Source organism: Notolepis coatsorum (assembly GCF_963971535.1).
Source record: "Notolepis coatsorum genome assembly, chromosome: 1".
Classification (NCBI taxonomy): Eukaryota; Metazoa; Chordata; class Actinopteri; order Aulopiformes; family Paralepididae; genus Notolepis; species Notolepis coatsorum.
The window spans coordinates 225,724,098-225,746,059 of record NC_140165.1 but is presented as its reverse complement, the minus strand read 5'-3'; the positions used below and the strand labels follow the sequence as shown (position 1 = coordinate 225,746,059).

The 21,962-nt window shown below is 45.8% G+C and overlaps 1 protein-coding gene across 1 annotated transcript in view; it reads left to right on the top strand.

Moving 5' to 3' along the window:
* Positions 1–21,962, top strand: part of si (sucrase-isomaltase) — a gene marked incomplete at its 5' end in the record, with an annotated part of 323,712 nt that overhangs the window by 38,975 nt on the left and 262,775 nt on the right. The window contains 2 exons of the mRNA XM_084309006.1: positions 14,767–14,866; positions 15,769–15,881. Coding sequence (XP_084165132.1) covers positions 14,767–14,866; positions 15,769–15,881 — 213 coding nt within the window. The remainder of the gene's footprint in view (positions 1–14,766; positions 14,867–15,768; positions 15,882–21,962) is intronic.

Sequence of the window (21,962 nt, the reverse complement as noted above, 5' to 3'; positions counted from 1 at the left end):
AGTGGCTATTATTTAATCCCGGTCAACCTGTGCAAGGAAAGTTTCACCAGATTGATTGACAGCTAGCCATTACTGCAGTGCAGCAGGCCTGATCAGAGAGCTCAGAGCTGTCAATTTTGGCCATTTTTGAAGAAAATTTATAATTTATCATAATAATAAAAAAGAAACATATATATATTATGTAAATTAATAATAATTATTAATTATGAGTGAATTTGTATTTCACGTGTTGTCATGGAGAAACCTCCACTGACACACACACACACATGCATGCTGCCTGTAATGTGAACCTGTTTCTCTACGCGGATGACTCCGATAAGGATGTGGATACAGGCCATTCTCAGTAAGGAATTCTCTACCATAAAACATTGGCTCATTGACAATAAATTATCTCTGCATATGGCCAAAACAGAATACATCATCTTTGGTTCCCAACCCAGGCTGCGGAAGCTGGTCTCGCCCAGCATAAATCACGAGGGCCAGCTTTTTTGCGGCAAAAAAGTGTATAATGGATAGATTCAGCCTGAGCGGGGAATCCATGGCTCTCAAAACTATGAGCAAGGTGAATGGCAGAACTACATTTCTGGCCAGGAAAGCACATTTATTAGACCCTGAAAGTCTTCTGTCATTCTGTCAAATTCTCTTGTTTCTTGTTGCTTCGACTATGCTATCTGTTCTTGGTACGGAGGTCTGACCAAAGTTTTAAAAGATAAGTTACAGGTTTCCCAGAACAAACTCATCCGATTAACTTTACTTTACATTACATTTACATTTAGTCATTTAGCTGACGCTTTTATCCAAAGCGACTTACAAGTTCTGTACGACAAGTCATCAGGAAGGGCACAACTCTATCAGCTGAGTAACAATGTTCATCAAAGTGTTGAGTGCTACAGTGTAGGTTAGTTTATTAGGACAAGTGCATGACAGTAAGGTTAGTTAGGGTTAGATATCTTTAAAAAAAAAAAAAAAAAAAGTATTTCATATAATGGTTGAAGAAGGGCGTCTTTAGTAGATGGCGAAAGATTGGACGGGTTTCAGCTGTTCTAACTGGGGTGGGTAGTTCATTCCACCATTGTGGGGCAAAGACTAAGAATAGGCGGCTTCTCCTTAATGACCCTCCCGGAGCTCGGATAGGAGTAGGTCTGAGGCGGCCAGAAGATGCAGAGCGTAGGGGTCTTGAGGGTGTGTAGATGGAGGTAGGCGGGAGTGGTTGGCTTTGCCGCATGGTATGCGTGGTCGAGGGCATTGAAGTGGATCGTGCAGCAATGGGGAGCCAGTGCAGGTGCCTAAGAAGTGGGGTGACATGGGCCGAATTCGGTAGGTTTGAGATCAGGCGGGCCGCTGCGTTCTGAATGAGTTGAAGAGGCTTGGTGGCAGTGGCCGGGAGGCCAGCGAGCAGTGCGTTACAGTAGTCAAGGCGGGAGATGACTGTTGATTGGACGAGGAGTTGGGTGGCTTCTTTTGTCAGGAAGGGGCGGATCCTTCTGACGTTGCTCAGGAGGAATCTGCAGGTTCTGGTTGTCGCTGCGATGTGAGCAGAGAAGTTCAACTGGTCGTCGAGGACAACACCAAGGTTCTTGGCGGTCGGGGTCGCGGTCACAGCTGCATTCTTGACTGTGATGGAAAGGTCGATCAGGGGGGAGGATTTGGCCGGCAGGTGGAGCAATTCTGTTTTGCTTAGGTTCAGTTTGAGGTGGTTGGTCGTCATCCAGGCGGAGATGTCAGACAGACAGGCCGAGATCCGCTCAGAGACGTGGATATCTGACGGAGGGAAGGAAAGGAAGACTTGAGTATCGTCTGCATAACAATGATACGAGAAGCCATGAGACGTAATAATGTTACCCAGTGATTTAGTGTAGAGGGGGAAGAGAAGGGGTCCTAGGACCGAGCCCTGGGGGACACCCGTCCGCAGGGGGCGGTTGGCCGACAGGGTCCCTCTCCATGACACTTGGTAGGAGCGGTCATTGAGGTATGATGTCAGCCATGTCAGCGCAGAGCCAGCCACTCCCATTCCTGCGAGGGCCGCGAGGAGGATCTGATGGTTGACTGTGTCGAAGGCTGCAGATAGATCTAGGAGAATCAGGACAGAGGAGAGGCCTTTCACTTTTGCTAAGTGAAGTGCCTCTGTGACTGCAATGAGGGCCGTTTCTGTGGAGTGGCCAGTCCGGAAGCCAGACTGATTAGGGTCTAGAAGGTCATTATGTAAGAGATAAGCAGTAAGTTGGTTGGATACAGCATGTTCAAGTGTTTTAGAAAGGAAGGAGAGAAGAGAGACAGGACGATAGTTGCCTATGGCGGTGGGGTTCAGGGTTGGGTTTTTTTATGAGCGGCGTGACTCTGGCTTGTTTTAGGGAGGTGGGGACCACCCCCGAGTTGAGTGAGGAGTTGATGGTTGCAGTTAGGAATGGGACGATGTCTGGTGCTATGGTCTGGAGGAGTGGGGAAGGTAGCCGGTCCAGCTGGCATGTAGTGGGATGGTTCGACGTTACCAGTGTCAGGGTCTCGGCTTCTGTAATGGGAGAGAAAGATGACAGAGTGAAGGATGAGGTTCTCGATTCAGCATTTGGAATGGGTGGGGGTTGGGAGAAGGAGCTGCGGATGTTCTCCACTTTTACCTCAAAGAAGATCGCAAAGTCTTCGGCAGAGAAAGATGAGGGGGGAAGGGGTGGGGGGGGAGTGAGGAGGGAGGACATGGTAGCATGCAGTTTGCGAAGATTCTTGGCAGAGGCCTCGATCCTATGGTGAAAGAAGGAAGCTTTGGCATTAGTAATGGTTTTGGAGAATGTTAACAAGAGGTTGTGATATGTGTCGATGTCAGCAGTGAGGCGTGACTTTCTATACTTCCTCTCAGCCGCTCTCAGGACCTGTCTTTGTTCTCTCACTGGATCTGTCAGCCATGGACTGGGTGGGGAACAGCGGGCAGGTTTTTCAACAAGGGCACAGAGCTTGTTGAAGGAGGTTGCAAGGGCTGAGAGGAGGGTGGAGGTTGCCATCTCTGTAGGGAGAGCAGAGAAGGTGTCACTCAAAGGTAGAGCGGTTAGTATGTCAGAGGAGAGGGTGGAGGGGGATAGGGAGGGCAGGTTGCGTCTGAGTGAGACGGTTTGAGTTGGGGTGAAGACCTTTCGGTTAAGCATGAGAGTTAGTGAGAAGGATATGAAGGAATGGTCAGATACATGTAGAGGAGTTACCGTGATGTTAATGATGCTGGAGTTACGGGAAAATATGAGATCCAAGGAGTTGCCTGCTTTGTGGGTGGGAGGCATGGCAGTGGGAGTCAAGTCAAACGATTGTAGGAGGGAGACCACTGGGACCGACTGAGATGAGTCAGGCAGGTTGAAGTCGCCCAATAGAAGGAGAGGGGTACCATCTTCCGGTAAGGAGCTTAGAAGCATGTCCAGCTCAACTGTGAAGTGATCGAGGGGACCTGGAGGGCGATAGAGTGTAACAATGGTGAGATTGAAAGGATTAGAGACAGATACTGCATGATATTCGAGAGAGGAGAGTGACAGATCTGGGAGTGGTGTTAAGTTTGTAGCCCATGAAGGAGATGTCATGAGGCCAGTGCCTCCACCCTCTCTGGAAGGTGTGTGAGTGAAGTTATAGTTTGTAGATAATGCTGCAGGTGTTGATGAGTTATTGGGGGTTATCCAGGTCTCAGTTAGAGCCAGGAGCTACAGATTTTGACTATGGGCATAGGCAGTAATGAAGTCAGCTTTCTTGACTGCTGATTGACAATTCCATAAGCATCCCCGTACTGTGACAGGTGTATTAGTGGCTGTAGGAGGGTAGGAGAGATTAGCCAGGTTGCTAGCAAACTGCCGTGGGTGGGTTGAATCTGTTCTGGAGGAGCAGATTGTGGATATAGGTATAAGACACATTTTGGTGTCAAGACTTTAGGACTAGCCTAGAGTCTAGAGCACATGTGGGCAAACAACACTTCCAGTTGCTGGGCTGGCTCCCTATGGAAGCCAGGTCCGTTCAACTTCAGCTCAACATTCAGTTCACAACATTTATAATAATAGGGCCCCCTCTTATCTTACAAATTATTTTCATTGGAACAGGGACATGCATACCCATAACACCAGAGCCAGCATTGCCGACCTGCGTATTCCAAGGTTCAAAACAAATATGGGCAAATGTTCTTTTAAATTCTGGGGAGCCACAAATTGGAATTTGCTACCTTCACAGCTAAAATGCATCAGTAGCCGACACAATTTTAAGAAAAAAGTCAAATCATGGCTCCCCGACAATGTCAAAAACTAGATTTTAAAATGCATGAACATGTTTGTGGCTACGTTTGTACTGCATTTAAAATGTCCATGTCTATGTAGTTTGTCAAATTGTTATTTATGGTCATGTTTTGTATTGCTTGTCTGTCTGAGACCAAGGACCACAATGGAAATAAGTCTTGACTTCTTTGTGTAGCATCCTTGACGTTTTTCTGGAATCTTGTATTTTTTTAAATGTCTAATCAAATCAAATCAAATCATGCACACACACCCATAATTTATTTATGACAATCACAGTGGGAAACACAGGGTCATAAATATTAAACATACGGGTGATTTGCTGGACCTGCCTGTTACCCCTCACCTACAGTATATCCAGGTGAAACCTCCTATCTCCAGACACTCAGCTCTCTCTATAAACCTCCCCTATACAGTTTTTTTTATTGCATAAACACACAATTCTCAAGTATTACACAATTATCAAAACCTTACACTCAAGTAGCAAAACATGGGCCCAGATTTCCACCACTATAAGCACAATGTCAGCCTCACACCTTTTGCAAAACAATACACATAGTGATGTGCAAAACACTAAACACACTTGCATTACATTAGACACAGAATGTCAAATTACCACACATTTGAGCCAATTGGTTAAACACAGCCATCAGGTGCACAAACACATGATTGCTTAATTGTAGACACACAATCAGGTTTAAGCACTATATAAATGCAGCAGGTGAGTTCACCTGTCTTCAACCAAAATGGAAGGAGACTACACAAGACCAATGATGCAGACTGATGAAAATATATGTTTTTTCTCTCCATATACCCAATTCAGTCAGCATGTCAACATCACAGAGAAAAACAACAAAACATGTCCCAGTTTCCCATAAATTCTCTCTCCAGATCCAGCTAGGCGAAGAGATAATGTCTAGTATTTTCTAGGGGTGGAACGGTATGCATTCGAACCGTACACCGTTCGGCGCGACCTCCCCGGTTCGGGGCGTGTATGTATTGTTCGGTCCACGGGATGAGCAAAAAAAAATCTTCATTTGGCACAGAGCCGGGAGAGGTGACGCGCAGGCTGCTCAGCTTGCAGCAGGTGCTAGTCAGTTTGTGGAAATGGCAAGCGCAATATATTATAAATCAATCTTCATTACGACTTTAAAAACATAGCCATTAACATTACATACAGTAGGCCTACACACATCATAACGTTAACGTTAGCACGGTTTGTACAACAACACAACACACGTTTAACTATGGTAGTAGCCCGCCAGCTCTAATACAGCCAACCTGAAATGTTACCGTAGCTACAAGCTAGCAGAGGAGAAAATGGGAGTCTGAGAGGCGGGGTGTTGAAAGACAATGATAGGCGTTTATTAAACATCCAAGAAGGCTAACATACAACTGTGTTTACTAACTCCAACCGGGACTATTGCCGCTTTTCCGCTGCATGTTATCAACTCGATTCAACTCCGGTAACGTTAGAGTCGAGAAGGTCCGTGACGCTAAATTGTCCGTGCGGTCCCCCAACCCATAGATAGTTCCTACCCACCGAATTACGTTAATCCACCACAGTTGCACTCAATATTTAAATAATGTTAGTCTAAATACATGTAGACAGATAATGTACGTATTTTAAAAATAGAATGAATAGAAATAGAATAGAAATAGAAATAGAATTTAACAACAATTGGAGCGATCCAGCTAACGTGAAGGAATTATCGAACCACTGCTGCCCAGACCTGGAATATATAACCATCAAGTGTCGTCCTTTCTTCCTCCCGAGGGAGTTAACGGCGATCATCCTTGTAGGAGTGTATATTCCACCGCAAGCCAGCAATAATGTCGCGCTCTCCAGACTCCACGACGAGGTAAATAAAATCCAAGCGGCGAACGTTAACGCCGGCATTATAGTGGTGGGTGATTTCAATAGCGCCAATCTGAGAAAGGTATTACCTGACTTCTATCAGCATGTGACTTGTAACACCAGAGGCGGTAACATCCTAGATCACTGTTACACGCAATTCAAGGGTGGATACAAGGCTCATTCTGCTAGTGGCTTTGGTAAGTCAGATCACGCGTCCATTTTCCTTTCACCAAAGTACAAACAGAGAATCAAAAGCACTCCCGTAGTCTCGCGAGAGGTGCAGAAATGGGATTTGACGTCAGAGGAGACGCTCCAGGCTGCGTTTGACTGCACAGACTGGAGCGTGTTCCGCGACACAGATAACATTCATGTCTACCTGGAGACAGTGCTGGACTATGTTCATACTTTGGTGGAAGAAACAATCCCCACTACCACAATGAGAGTTTACCCAAATCAAAAACCCTGGGTAGACAAATCCGTCCGTGAAGCTCTGAGAGCGCGCACCAAAGCATACAACGACGGCCTAGTGGCAGGCAACATGAATGACCACAAGGTGGCGCGATACAACGTAAGGAGGACAGTGACAGAGGCCAAACGGCGCTACAAGGATAAAATTGAACTCCAGTTTGAACAGGCTGACTCTAGAGCTATGTGGCAGGGGCTCAAAACGATGACAGACTACAAAGGCGCCTCCCTCAAACTGAACAGTGACATCTCCTTAGCAAATTACCTCAATACCTTCTATGCGAGGTTTGATGCTAGTAATAACAACACCAGCCCACAAGCCACGGCAAAAGGGGGGGGGGGGGGGTCTGCTGCTGATGGAGACTCAGTGTTCAGGGTAACAGAGCATGAGGTGAGGCGGACCTTTAAAAAAGTGAATATCAGGAAGGCAGCAGGTCCGGACGGCATCCCCGGCCGCGTCCTAAAAGTCTGTGCCGACCAACTGGCCCCGGTATTCACTGACATATTTAACCTGTCCTTAGAACAGGCTGTCATCCCCACCTGCCTGAAGAAGTCCACTATTATCCCTGTACCCAAAAAATCCAAGCCTGCTTGCCTCAACGACTACCGCCCTGTAGCTCTCACCTCCATAGCCATGAAGTGCTTTGAGAAGCTAGTAAAGGGCTACATCTGCTCCTCCCTCCCCATCAACATGGACCCCCTGCAATTTGCATACCGCCCCAACAGGTCCACGGAGGACGCCATAGCCCATGTGCTGCACACAGCAGCATCACACCTGGACAAGAGGCAGGGGAACTATGTGAGAATGCTATTCATCGACTACAGCTCGGCATTCAATACCATAGTCCCCTCCATACTCATAGCCAAGCTCAGGGACCTGGGCTTGAACTATGACCTCTGCCAGTGGGTCTTGGACTTCCTGACGGGCAGACCCCAGGTGGTGAGAGCAGGCAACTGCACCTCCTCATCCATCACCCTCAACATAGGGGCCCCCCAGGGCTGTGTTCTGAGTCCCCTCCTCTACTCCCTGTACACACACGACTGTGTGGCTCAGCGGAGTAGCAATACAATCATCAAATTTGCTGACGACACAGTGGTGGTGGGCCTGATCTCTGCCAACGAAGAGAGGGCCTACCTGGAAGAGGTCAAGGTCCTGGCGGGATGGTGCCAGGAAAACAGCCTCTCCCTGAACGTCAGCAAAACAAAGGAGATGATTGTGGACTTCAGGAGGTCGGGGGTCAAGGACTACAGCCCCCTCAGCATCGACGGGGCACCGGTTGAGAGAGTCAACAGCTTTAAGTACCTCGGAGCCTACATATCCGAGGACTTGACATGGACCACACACATTGACAGTGTTGTGAAGAAGGCACGACAACGCCTCTACTTCCTCAGGCGCCTAAGGAAGTTCCAAGTCAGTCAGAAGATCCTTAAGAACTTCTACTCATGTACAATAGAGAGCATCTTGACTGGCAACATCACCTCCTGGTTTGGGAATAGCACTGCACAAGACCGAAGCAGACTACAAAGAGTGACACGTTCAGCCGAACGCACAATTGGAGGGGGGCTCCCCACCCTCCAGAACATTTACAACAAGCGTTGCAAGGGCAAGGCTAAGAGAATCATTAAAGACTCCAGTCACCCGAACAACTGCCTCTTTGAACTGCTGCGGTCAGGCAAGCGATACCGGAGTCTCAAGGCGAGCACAGAAAGACTCAGAAGAAGCTTCTATCCCCAGGCCATCAGGCTGCTAAACGAACAATGAACACTACACAACAACAACCATCAAACGCACATAGCACACACATCCACACGCACACACTCACTTTAAACAAACACACTGTAGCACCCACTCCACACACTTTATAGCACACACCCACTTTAAACAAACACACTGTAGCACCCACTCCCCACACTTTATGTTTATTGATGAAGGATTGCACTACAACTCGTACACCTTACTGTAAATTGTACCTAAATTGTACCTCATCCCATTTCTGCTTTGCACTATATAGTACTGTACAATTGTATATTATATGGTAACTCAGTTACGTCTATTCTGCATCGAACATTGTACATATGTCTATACTGAACACTGTGACCTCATTTTCTACTTCTAAATTACATGCTATACTATGTTATTTGATACTATCTTGTCTAGCACAGTCTCTGGAGCGTAACAGTAAGAAGCATTTTGTATGAAAGTATTCTGTACTTCTGTATGACAACTATTAAATAAACTTGAAAATTGAACAGAGCAGTGTTGTTTTGAAACAGTACCAAGCCATATTCCTTTCATTGTATTTCAAATACTGCACTTTAATTTCAAAAACAAATCTTTCCATTAAGAACTGACAGTCAGGGAATTTAAACATTGTTGACGTTGTTTTTTTGTGTTTATTTTAAAGAAAGGAAAGTCTAGTGCTGGCTGAGCATATTGTTTGTTTGCACTAAGTTAATACTTTGACAAATGTAGCCTATATTTTTCAGTCAGTTCGGTCTTTGTGTTATAGTTTGTATGCGACCCCAACAGCACGACACAGACAGGTAAATCAGAGTTAGCCAAAAACAAAGGGCGTATTTATTTGTACAACAGAAATGTGCAACACTGTTCCTTTACGGACAAAATATAATTAGAGAAAAAACAGCGTCCAGTAACTTGAGGGGAAAATTAGGAACGTCCCCTTTAAGGGGCGAATGTCAATAGTCCAACAGAAAAAACACAAGGCAGAGTCCAGTGACGTAGAAATCAAACAACTCTTCGAGGCTTAGGGAAACACCCGAAGGCGGACGAAAGCCCAGAGTCCAGGACTAACGTGGATAAATGTTCAGAGGAAATAGTCACCAGGAGCAACGTCGAAGGGCAATTCAAAGGCACAGGTCCACGAGGAAGAAGAGTGAGTGAACAGCAAAACTCCATGGGACGGCAGGGAAGCAATAACGTCTCGCACAAGAGAACACGGCAGAAGAATGGTGGTGACAAGACGACCCAACAACGAGTGACCTGCAGTCAGCGTATATGAGTCCTCCCGACGAGCTGATTGGAATTCATCTCAGGTGCGTGATGTTAATTGACGCTGAGAAGCACGCAGTGCTGGGCCAGCCCTCACACTTTGTGTGCCAAACATTATTTAAGGCAAACCACTGTAAACTTTTTTTTTCTTACCTTTATTTACCCAGGGAAGGTTCGCTGAGCACAGATGCTCTTTTTCAGCTACGCCCTGCTTCACATTCACACAGTTCCATTCAGACCTGGGAGCTGCCCAGTACAACCACAGTCTGACACCATTGGCCACTGAGCAACTCCACTGGAGCAGTTGGGGGTTAAGTGCCTTGCTCAAGGGCACTTCAGCGGCAGATTTGTCCTGCCGGTCCCGGGGATCGAACCGGCAACCTTCCGGTCACAAAGCCGCTTCTCTAACCATTAGGCCACCGCTGCCACCATGAGAAGCATGTTTACATTTTGTGTAAAAAAAATTATTATAAAAAACAACGTATATCGAACCTAACCGAAAACCGCTAGCCCAAAACCGTGATACGAACCGAACCATCGATTTTGTGAACCGTTCCACCCCTAGTATTTTCTCTTCTTTTCTCTATTTAATTTCTTTTGTTTTACTGTAATAGTAACCTGTACTGGATACAGTATTTTTTTTGTTTGTCTGATATTTGCTGAGCTTACAGTGTTATGCACACTACTAGTAGCATGAAAACTGGGACATGTTTTGTATTTGTATATTTTGTATATTTGTATATGGAGCAGGCCACGTGAACGGATCGGCGCGGCCGAGAAATCCGCTCGCTCCCCGCTCACCTTGAATCGAGCGCTCCCCGCTGCCCGCGCCAGATCGCTCGGCAGTTTTTTTTTTTTTTTTTTGGAGCATGGTGTAAATTAGCTCAAACTACAACAGTCTACACCCCCTGGGCCCCTTAACAATTGTTTGTATTGAGCCGCATTGTAATTGTACCCATTCTGCAATGTTAAATAACATTGTTTATCCATTCACTAGCTCTATTAAGCGATGATAGGCTAGCCGAGCCACAATGCTATGGTCGCTGCCATTAACGTTAGCATGTAAGCTAACGACAACAACAATGGCGTCGATACTTTTTCTAACAGGAGTGAGTGAAGGAGGAGGAGTGAAGCCTGAACCGGATATCACAGGTTCACCCTTCTCATTGGTTGAAAATGGCCTTCATGTTTGTACATCGCCATCTGTTGCTTTGGCATTGTACTGCATGTATATTACATCAACAGTGTTAAACCACTGTGAGCGGCCTGGAGTGGATTGGAGCGGAGGAGAACTCTCGCTCCGGACGTCGCGCCGACTCATTTTAAAACCCACTCCTCGCTCACGTCAAAACCGGCCGCTCCGCGCCCCGCGCCGCTCACGCTCCGATCCGCTCACATGCACTGATATGGAGAGAAATACATGTAAATTATATTTTCATCCATCTGCAGAATTGGTCTTGTGTAGTGTTTGGTAGGTGGGGCAGGTAGGGCAGGGGGGGGGGGGCGATCCTGTTCGAATCTCACCTCAGAGAGTCGCTTGTGTAGTGTTTGGTGAATGTATTGTATATTTGCCCATTCTCTGTGTACTTCACTTACAGTGCTCTAATCACTGAGAAGTAGATTTTTTTTAATTTTTGTATCTACTTTTTCTCCCCATTTTTCTATTTTTCTCCCATCCCAATTTTGTATTATCCAATTCTACCCTCCCCTGTCTCGAACATTGTTAGACCATGCCTCCCACTGGTCGGCTGCAATGTGGACCAAGCCTTGCATCACGTGTCCCCTCCGCGTGAATATTTTAGGCAACCACCTTGTGTTTAGCGTTTCTCTGATTGGCCAATACGCCCATGTGACCACGGCAGTGCGAGAGAGCGGCAGCGCGGAAATAGGCTGTCTATTGCCTCGCGCTGCAGCGCGGAAATAGGCTGTCTATTGCCATTCTCTAAGTCAAACTCTAACCTTAACCAGCTCCTTAACAGCGCCTAAACTTAACCCTTCTAACCTTAAGCAACTCCGAAACAATGCCTAACCTTAACCAACTCCGAAACAATGCCTAAACTTAACCGGCGAAATGAATGCACATTAAAAAATATTGCCATTCTCTAAGTCAAACTCTAACCTTAACCAGCTCCTTAACAGCGCCTAAACTTAACCCTTCTAACCTTAAGCAACTCCGAAACAATGCCTAACCTTAACCAACTCCGAAACAATGCTTAAAGTTATGCCTAAACTTAACGGCGAAAGAATGCGAATGCACGTTAAAAAAAATAAAAAAAAAAATTGAAGGGAATCGAACTAGCGAGCAACGAGCCGCAGGATCCACAGCCATGCAGCTTTGCCAATTGAGCTATTTCTGGATAATGAATAAGGGGCGGTTACTGGCATATAATGAGCTCCGCTCTGCCGCTCCGCGGCCGAGCTCCGCTCTGCTGCTGCCGTGTCGCCGCGGGGGCGTGGCTAGGCGCAAGTTGGGCGTGGTTAGACACAAGTTGGTTGCCTTTAATATTTAGGCGTCCCCTCCGGTACACGAGGAGGCAGCTGTTGCATCTTTTCACCTGTACAGCGCGATCTCTCAGCGGCGAGGAGTAACGCGTGGGAGGCTCACGCTGCCCCCGTTTCTTCCTGATTCTGCTGTACAGGCGCACCAACCGACCTGTAGGAGTCGCTGTCCACAACGTCCGATCCCTACCCACCGGCTTTCCCACCCCCTAATACTGCCAATTGTATTAGTATGAACGACAAGCCAAGCCGGAAGCAACGCCGAGAGCTGGGCTCGAACCCAGCATATCCTGCGTTAGTGGCGAGCGCCTTGCCCACTGCTCCACTTAGCCGCCCTGATAAGTAGAATTGTTAAAGGTGTTTTAGGTTAAGCACAGCAGTGTGCAACTGGTTCAAACAGAATTAAGTCATATGAAACGTGTGTGTTTTATATGGTAACAAAATTAGGTTTTTATAAATTTGTGTATCGTTTTTACAAGAGTGTTTCATTTAGCAAAGGATCTGAGGTGTTCTGCTAATTGTGTGTGTGGTTGTGCTAATTGTGTGTAGTGTTTTGAAACATCAGGCCCTGTTTTCAAAATCGTTCTTAACCTGTTCCACCCGTGGAATATTTTCGCCAAAAATAGGTAAATGGAATATTGCTCCACTTCTACAAGGCCCAATTTGCATATTCTTGGTATCTAGGTACATCTATGGACCTCAGGGAATGTATTTACAGTGTCAGAAATATTATGTCTATTACTAGGCTTGCTTAAATTGTGATGAAAAAAATGAGAATATGAATTATGATTTGTCTTTGAATCTTTGACAGTGAATAACACCATGATAATAATGACCAAACTTAAAAAACTGCAGCTGATCTTGTTCAGTACCTTCTTGAGATCATGTGTACAAAAGATCTAAGGAAATGAATAAACAGAAGGTTCTGTAGATACAGTACTGAATTGTCCCATCCGGACCAATGCAATTTGAAATATTATTATAGAATATAGAATATGATGCTTATAAATTACCTTATTATAGCCAATTCACACATTTATATATATATATATTATCTTTCAAATGCACGAGTTCAATTTGGATTTAGTATCACCAGGCGTGCATAGGAACAGATAATGATATCTACTGTAATTTACTGTACCTTTTTATTTTCACCACAGTGCAACCATTTTGAAACTAATTTCAGATCTAATAGTTGCTACATGCTAACAATAGGGAGGAGAAACTAACTGCATTTGAATATTTATGTGAATACTTGGAGAAGTAAATAGTTGTCTGACAGCAGTGGAGGCAATAAAATATTATGTATATACCTTGCTTGCATTCATGCAAATACTTGAATCCCTTTCATGTCATGGGGCAACTTGATAATTGAGTGAGAAACACTTGTTTAAAATACTTTGTTTGATTTGTAACCAGTTGTATAAATGTAAATAAGCACAGCACTGGAGGCAATACAATATTTGAAACGATGCATGTACCTTTCACTGACATGCAAATACTTGAATTAATATGAATGAATAATTTCATGCCATGGGGCAACTTGATAGAGTGATACAATTAATTCAGTTTATTATTAATTGAATTTATTGAGTGATAAAACACTCCAGTCCAGTGGCCTTGCTGGCTATTGGGCTCTTAGACAAATGTTATTCTTAGAACAATAGACCCGTTACTGATATTGGGAGTTGTACCTATAATTTACTATTTCGCTCTGACCTGGTGATTGGTGAATGACCTACAATGTCTAACATATTTTAGGTTTGTTAATAGTAGACAGCCCTTGGGTGAACAATTATTGTTGTAATTAGGAATCTCTTTTGTAATGTCTATCAATATAATTACATTTTTATTTCTGTTTTAATTTTATTTATTCTATTTTATCTCTATTGTCTTGTCATTATTGCAATACGTTTCTGTCCTGTGATGTCTTATGTATTATTATTATTGTGTTGTTGTGTTTTTCATGTGAAAAAAAGAGACTTGTACAGCAGTGGTGCCAATAAAATATGTTCTATGAACCCCAATGGCTGAAGAGTTGTCTGATCTGCTATTGGTAAAATAATGTAACCTAATATACTTACCATTATACCTTACCTGCTACACTGTCTAAATAAACCCAACTTCCTTTATACTTACCGGTCATACGTAGCAAAAAAATTTAATAAAAAAATGCATGTAAAAAAAAGATTTACTTTACTTTTTTTTATTGTTTTTTAATTGTTTAAAAATTCTTAGAATCGCCACTGATTTGGCCCTTCCCCTCTAAACAGACCTGTCATATGTTAGATCCTTTCTCTCTCTCCCTCTCTCTCTCTCTCTCTCTCTCTCTCTCTCTCTCTCTCTCTCTCTCTCTCTCGATCTCTCAAAGTCAATGCACATTACCCACATTTTCATTTAATGAAGTACTGTGCTTATGTGTATGCGGTTTGTACGCTGTGTGTGTGTGTGTGTGTGTGTGTGTGTGTGTGTGTGTGTGTGTGTGTGTGTGTGTGTGTGTACATGAGTGCATTTGCATATACGTGGGTGGGTGGGTGGGTGAGTGTGTGTGTGCATGTGTGTGTGCACGTGTGTACTGCACGTCCCAAAGGGAGGGTAATTGAATGTCTTGTAAGCTGATTAGGTAGTGAAGTCACCCCCTCAGCTTCGATCTGTCTCTCTGTTGTCTCCTCCCTCCGTCCCTCCAGGGGGGACACAACCTCTACGGACACTACCCCTTCTTCCTCTGTCTGGAGGACGAGAGCGGAAAGTCATTCGGAGTCTTTCTCATGAACAGCAATGCCATGGGTAAAGAGGAACGCACACACACACACACACACACACACACACACACACACACACACACACACACACACACACACACACACACACACACACACACACACACACACACACACACACACACACACACACACACACACACACACACACACACACACACATCCACACTGTAATAAACATAGTGTGACAACAGACACATATATATATATTGAAGATGCCATTAAATGTTCTCATTCTCTCTCTCTCTCTCTCTCTATCTCTCTCTCTCTCTCTCTCACACACACACACACACCACATGTGCTTATAGAAAACAGAATAAATAGAGGTTCAAAGGTAGATTGACTATCTGTATCTCTTGCATTGTTGCTCCAATCGAAACAATGTGATGGCATTTCAAGGAGAATGAGGCAGCGTTTGTTTTACTGTTTAACACAGATGATTGAAGGGAAAGGGAATGGCCTCTGATACATGTTTATCCAACTGTTGTCTAGTGTCATTCTTACGTAAGGCCTCTTTCATACCACTGATCTATTTTGACTGATGCCGAATGCTCACTCACGGTGTGTGTGTGTGTGTGCGCGTGTGTGTGTGTGTGTGTGTGTGTGTGTGTGTGTGTGTGTGTGTGTGTGCATATGGATGTGAGTGCATGTGTGCACGCATCTGTGTGTGTGCATGTCTGCATCCTTGTCTGTCTGTCATCTCTCTGTCTGCAAGTGCATATGCTATTGTGTGTGTGTGTGTGTGTGTGTGTGTGTGTGTGTAGTAGTCATGCTTGCTTTCATGTGTGTGTGTGTGTGTGTGTGTGTGTGTGTGTGTGTGTGTGTGTGTGTGTGTGTGTGTGTGTGTGTGTGTGTGTGTGTGTGTGTGTGTCTGTGTGTCTATATTCATGCATGTGTTTCCTGTTTCAGAGGTGACACTACAGCCTGCTCCTGCTGTGACTTACAGAACCATCGGAGGTGTTCTGGATTTCTATGTTCTGTTTGGAGACACACCAGAACAAGTGGTCCAAGAGTTCCTGCTGGTGAGACTGTGACACCCTACCGGTTGGTTGCTTGATCAATTGTTTATTATTTGACTATACATTCAATTAATAATTATTTAATAATTAAAGCCTTTTGTATATATACTCACTAGTAACTAGAGTAACCCACGCAACTGCCATATAAACGCACACATGAAATAGACGCAGGTTTTCAGTGGAATTCTATTGCTAGGGGTGTATTTATCAGTGTATTTATTCAGTATATTTATCAGTGTATGTTTTGAGTCATGCACCATGGGCAGTTACGTTGTGGAGTGAGGTCCCCTGAGGTTTAGGTGAGGGTTGAGGTAGGGGTGGGTCTATACTTGAGACCTTAGAGAGTCCCCTATTGCATTAGCCAACACTACTGTACCATTTAGAATGCTCACATTGTCGCATTTGAAAAGTGTCTATAGACGTGTTTCAGTGGAATGTCTGATGCATCCCTAGGAGACAGCTGGACTTAAAGTTGATTTCCTGTTGCAGCTTTTGCTAATATCAACAACTGACAGTGTTGATTGATTGATTCAATCTAATTGCAGATGGTAAAGTTTTAACCGTTTGAACTCTTCAGCTGGAGAGAGAGAGAGAGAGAGAGAGAGAGAGAGAGAGAGAGAGAGAGAGAGAGAGAGAGAGAGAGAGAGAGAGAGAGAGAGAGAGAGAGAGAGAGAGAGAGAGAAAATTATAATAATAATACATTTTATTTATATAGCGCTTTTCAAGAACCCAAAGATGCTGACAATAAGCAAAACAAATGAACAGAGAAACAAAGAACCACAGGGAATAAGCAACAGTATGAATACGCAAGATATAAAACCAGTAGGGAGTAGGGGAACAATCAGGGAAGTAAGGAAACCAAGGAGAGGATTTCCTTTCCTAACAGGAGAGGGAGAGAAAGTAGGGAAGGGGAGGGGAGGTGGTAGGTTGGATGAGGGTGGTTATGGGTAGGGAAGGTTGTATGCTTGGGAGAACAGGTAGGTTTTGAGTCGGGATTTAAAGGTGGAGAGTGAGGGAGAGTCTCTGCCAGTCTGAGGGAGGGTGTTCCAAAGTCTGGGTGCAGCTTGTGAAAATGCTTGGTCACCAAAACGTTTGAGTTTGGATGATGGGACATTGAGGGAAACAGTGGAAGAGGACCGGAGGGAACGAGTGGGGCGGTAAGGGAGAAGGAGGTCAGTCAGGTAGGGGGGGGGGGGGGGGGGGCAGGCTATGGAGGGCTTTGAAGGTGAGGAGTATTAATTAATTTAGTTTATCCTCTTTTTCTCCGCCTGATTTTCTATTTTTCTCCCCATCCCAATTTTAGTCGTTATGCCAATTCCCCCCCTCCCCTACCTGGTTGTTGTGCACATGTTCCTCCTACTGGTCGCTACAAGGGAACCCTGAAGTCAATGACATGCTTCCTCCGACACATGTGGAGACAGCCAGTGTCTCTTTTTTCACCTGGCAGCGAGGACTCTCATTGGTGAAGCGTGGGAGGTCACGCTGCCTTCACCATTTCCTGCCTTTCGCTGAGCAGGCGCCCAGACCTGACCTGTAGGCGTCGCTGTCCACAATGCCAGATTACCACCCTCGACTTCCCTCCCGCTAACTCAGCCAAACAAGTTAGTATGACGATCGGCCCAAGTCGCAGGCAATGCTGACTCCGGGAGTCGAGACCGCAGCCTCTTGCATTGGTGACGTTACGCCATCCGACCGCTATGAGGAGTAGTAATTTGAAGTTTATGCATTCCTTGATCGGGAGCCAGTGGAGGGAGTGGAGAACAGGAGTGATGTGGTCACAGGACCGGGTGTTGGTGAGGAGGCGGGCAGCTGAGTTCTGGACCATCTGAAGTTTATGGAGGGAGCGGGAGGTGATGCCAGTGAGGAGGGAGTTGCAGTAGTCGAGGCGGGAGGAGATGAAGGCGTGTATGAGGGATTCAGCGGCAGGGGGGGAGAGGCAGTGTCTAATTTTGGCGATGTTGCGGAGGTGGAAGTAAGACGTTTTGACAATGGAGCGGACATGGGGGTTGAATCAGAGGGTGCGGTCCAGGATGACGCCGAGGTTGCGAACTAGGGCAGAGGGGGTGATGGTTTAATCGTCGCTGTTTAATTTGAGGAGGTTGTGGGTCAGCCAGGTTTGTAGTTCTGATATGCAGGACTCGATGTGACTTAGGGGTGGGTTGTGGGGGGATTGTGTGCTGATGTCAATTTGGGTGTTGTCGGCGTAGCAGTGGAAGTCGAGGTTGTATTTGCAGATGATGTGACCAAGGGCAGTATGTAGCAGATGAAGAGCAGGGGGCCGAGGACTGAGCCTTGGGGGACCCCCTGTGTGACTGAGGAGGTGGAAGAAGTGTGGCCGGAGAGGGAGATGAACTGATGTCTGTCGGTGAGGTAGGAGGTGAACCAGTCAAGTGCTGTGCCCTCAACACCCAGTTGGTGCAGCCTTTGGAAGAGAATGGAGTGACACACTGTGTCAAAGGCTGCAATAAGATCGAGTAGGATCAGGATGTTGAGGGCACCAGCATCAGTGGACATGAGGAGGTCGTTGACGACTTTGACCAGTGCGGTTTCGGTGCTGTGAGATGGACGGAAGCCAGACTGAAGGGGTTCGTAGAGGGTGTTGGACTGGAGATGGGAGTGGAGTTGGGAGGCAGCAATGCGCTCTAGTGTTTTGGAGAAAAAAGTGAGATTGGAGATAGGGCGGTAGTTGGAGAGGTTGGATGGGTCAAGGGTAGGGCTGGACGGTATGGTCTAAAATGTATATCACTGTATAATTTGAAGCGTAGACGGTAACGGTATATATATCACGGTATATTAACTTATCTTAAAATTTCTATATACATGCTTCTGAAGGGGTAAAACACTGGCAGCTATTACTGTACTCTTGTATTACTAGGACATATTTCACATAGTACAGAGGTATGTTAAGAACATTTATTGTGCAAAAGTGCAATAGAAAAATACAAAACCTTTTCTCAAGTGTCTGCAGGCAGGTAACGCATATCTTGGATCATGTTTTGACAATATCTTTAAAGCCCTTTCGATCGACAGTTTGAAAAGGAACCATGTCCTCCTTACACAAGTAAACAGTGACAGCGTTTGCTATGTCGGTCCACCGCTGGCTTTTTTTGTCATTGTTGAAACATAAATAATAAAAAATATATATATATTCTGTTACAGCTGCTGAGCTATATACTATAGCTAATGTCCATCAATATATTCCTTTGGAATGAAATAGGTTCAAGAATCGAATCAGGATTGTTAGCAGAGAGAGAGAGAGTGAGAGAGAGAGAGAGAGAGAGAGAGAGAGGGAGGGAGGGAGGGAGGGAGGGAGGGAGGGAGGGGGGAGAGAGAGAGAGAGTGAGAGAGAGAGAGAGCTGCTAGGAGTAGCCAACATCAGCTTGCTGAAGCTACATCAACAGGCTGTTAGTAGAGCTAACGTTAGCTTTCTGAGGCTACATCAACATTTAACATTACTTAAGATTTTAGCGCGACGTGGGCATTCCAGAATGGCGAGGATGCAAAGCATGTTAGACGATTGGACCCGTCGCAGAGTTTACATTACACATAGAAACTGCGCGACTCGCTAGAGAAGTTGTCACACACAGCTGTGTGCAACGCAGGGCTGAAGTACTAGTTTGCTTCTAGAATTGCTCTGCTCTGTTCCGTGTCTATTATGAAAAGCCTCTGTGCTCCTAAATAATTTTTCCTTTAGGGGGAAATCCGAGTGAAATGGTTGCACTGTGGAGCCCTGGCAGCCCTGGCAGCGTCTATGCTTTAATGCCGTTTGGTTTCCGCGTTGCCGTTTTGCACTCTGATTGGCCGAGCGCGCGCATGCGCATGAGCCGCGACAAGATCCTCAGAGGCAGGAATACTAAGCTCCCCTTAACGCAATTTATACGAAATGGAAGTATTGATTACGCCGTAACAAATCATTAAAAAAATATACCGTTAACTGGAATATGTTGTGCCTTTACACATATGTTGGATTATGTAATTGGTTTGTCATGACAAACCAATAAAACATCGCATCGCCGGCTGTCTCTGGCTTGCTCCAGCGGACACCAGAGCTCAGCCAGCGGGGAGAATATGCTGCCGCGAGCAGCTCTGGTGTCCGCTGGAGCAAGCCAGAGACAGCCCGATCCGGAATTCGGCTCCCATCAGTCGGGCAAGAACTGCGGCTTTTCAGCCTCTCTCCTCTCTCCTGGAGCTTAAGCCGAGTTTAGATAGAGGAGCTTGTCGCGGCTCATGCGCATGCGCACGCTCGGCCAATCAGAGCACAAAACGGCAACGCGGAAACCGAACGGCGTTGTATAAAGCATAGACACGCCCTGGCAGCCCCCTCCCTCCACACTGTGTTGCTCTACCGGTCACAAGTAGGGATGCCCCGATTACGTTTTTTGCCACCGATACCGATCGTCTTGAGCCATATCGGCCGATACCGATCCGATATCGATTGTTTTTGATAAAAAAAATATATAAAAAATATTTTATATAATTTTTTTTTTATAAAATATATATATTATATAATTATACTTGTAATTGTATTATCTGCGAGACATCGCCACCACGCAACAAGTCAAAATGCTCGCTATCTCCACTGTCTGTGTGTATACTCTGCTTTGATCAAATCACATTCAGCATGCCCTCAGCAGGGTATATCTGCGGCTCTGCAGATATACCCTAGGCTCTGCAGATATACCCTGCTCCCTCAGCTAGCCCCGTTTGTGACTGCGATGCAAGCCGGGGCTCGAATACTCATCGAATCACTGTTATAAGACATTGATATCTGTAGCTACTGCTAGATAACGCTAAGACAACGCCTCAGTGAACTATTTAGTTTAATGGGACGTTTCGTTTTGAACAGTGAGCTAAGGAGGAGGAGGAGACGGAGCGTCTGAGACAGAACTCAGCGAGTGAGATCTCGTTTTTCGATCGCTTTGACGATCGGCGAAAATAAAGCATTATCACCGATCACAGATCACATATTTATACTGATTATCGGCCGATAACGATCGGTGGCCGATCGATCGGGGCATCCCTAGTCACAAGGCATAGTCAAAATCCATACCGTAGCGCAAATTCATACCGTTTATACCGTATACCGTTTATACCGTCCACCCCTAGTCAAGGGTGGTTTTCTTAGCACAGGGGTGACAGTGGCGAGTTTATAGATGGAGGGAACGTGGCCTAGGGATAGTGACTGATTGAAGAGGGCAGTGAGGTGGGGGATGAGAGCAGGGAGGCAGGCCTTGGTGAGAGTAGTTCGGAGGGGTTCAAGGGAGCAGGTAGTGGCCTTGGAGGTGGTCATGAGGTCTGTGATGAAGGAGGAGTCAACGGGGGCGAAGGCAGTGAGAGGGGTAGGGGGGATGGAGTCAGGTGGGCGGAAAATGATAGTGGGGGGGGCAAGGGTGGGGGAGTTGGCGATGCAAGCGTTCAGTGAGCTGTTGATTAGGGAGATTTTGTTGTTGAAGGAGTGGAGAAATGAATTGCAGAGGTCAGGGGAGGAGAGTGTGTTATAGGAGGAGTTTCTTGACAGTGGAGAAGAGGGTCCGATGGTTTCGATTGCTGCTGTTGATGAGGGTGGAGTAGTGGGCAGATTTGGCAGCTTGGAGTGATTGGTAGTAGAGAGGATGCAGTACGGCCCCGGCAGACCAGCCGCGCACGCAGGCACTCGCGGGTTCCATGCGAGATTGCGCGCGTGGCCTGGCACACCGAGTCCGACTTCAGAGCGGGCGAAAGTGCACGGAGGAAGGCACGTTTACATTGGAACAGCTGTAAATGGCTATATGCGAAGTCAGTCCCCGTTTAAAGCTTTTTTTAAGATTTCCAGTTCCAGTGTTCCATTTTGCATGTATAACCAGTTATTATATAATTAATTAGAATGTTAGAATTCATTTTAGAATGATGATCAGTGTGACTGTACTCCTGAAAAAGTATAGTATATTGTTACGATTCGGCATGAAGAAGGACCCAATATGCGGTTAGACAGTATAAAGGAGACGGTGGTTGCTCTTCTCAACGGTGTTCTTTAATATAGAACAGGCAGGAGCAAGGCAGGGATATAAACAATACAAAACAAAAGGCACAGCGGCGCTGGCGCTA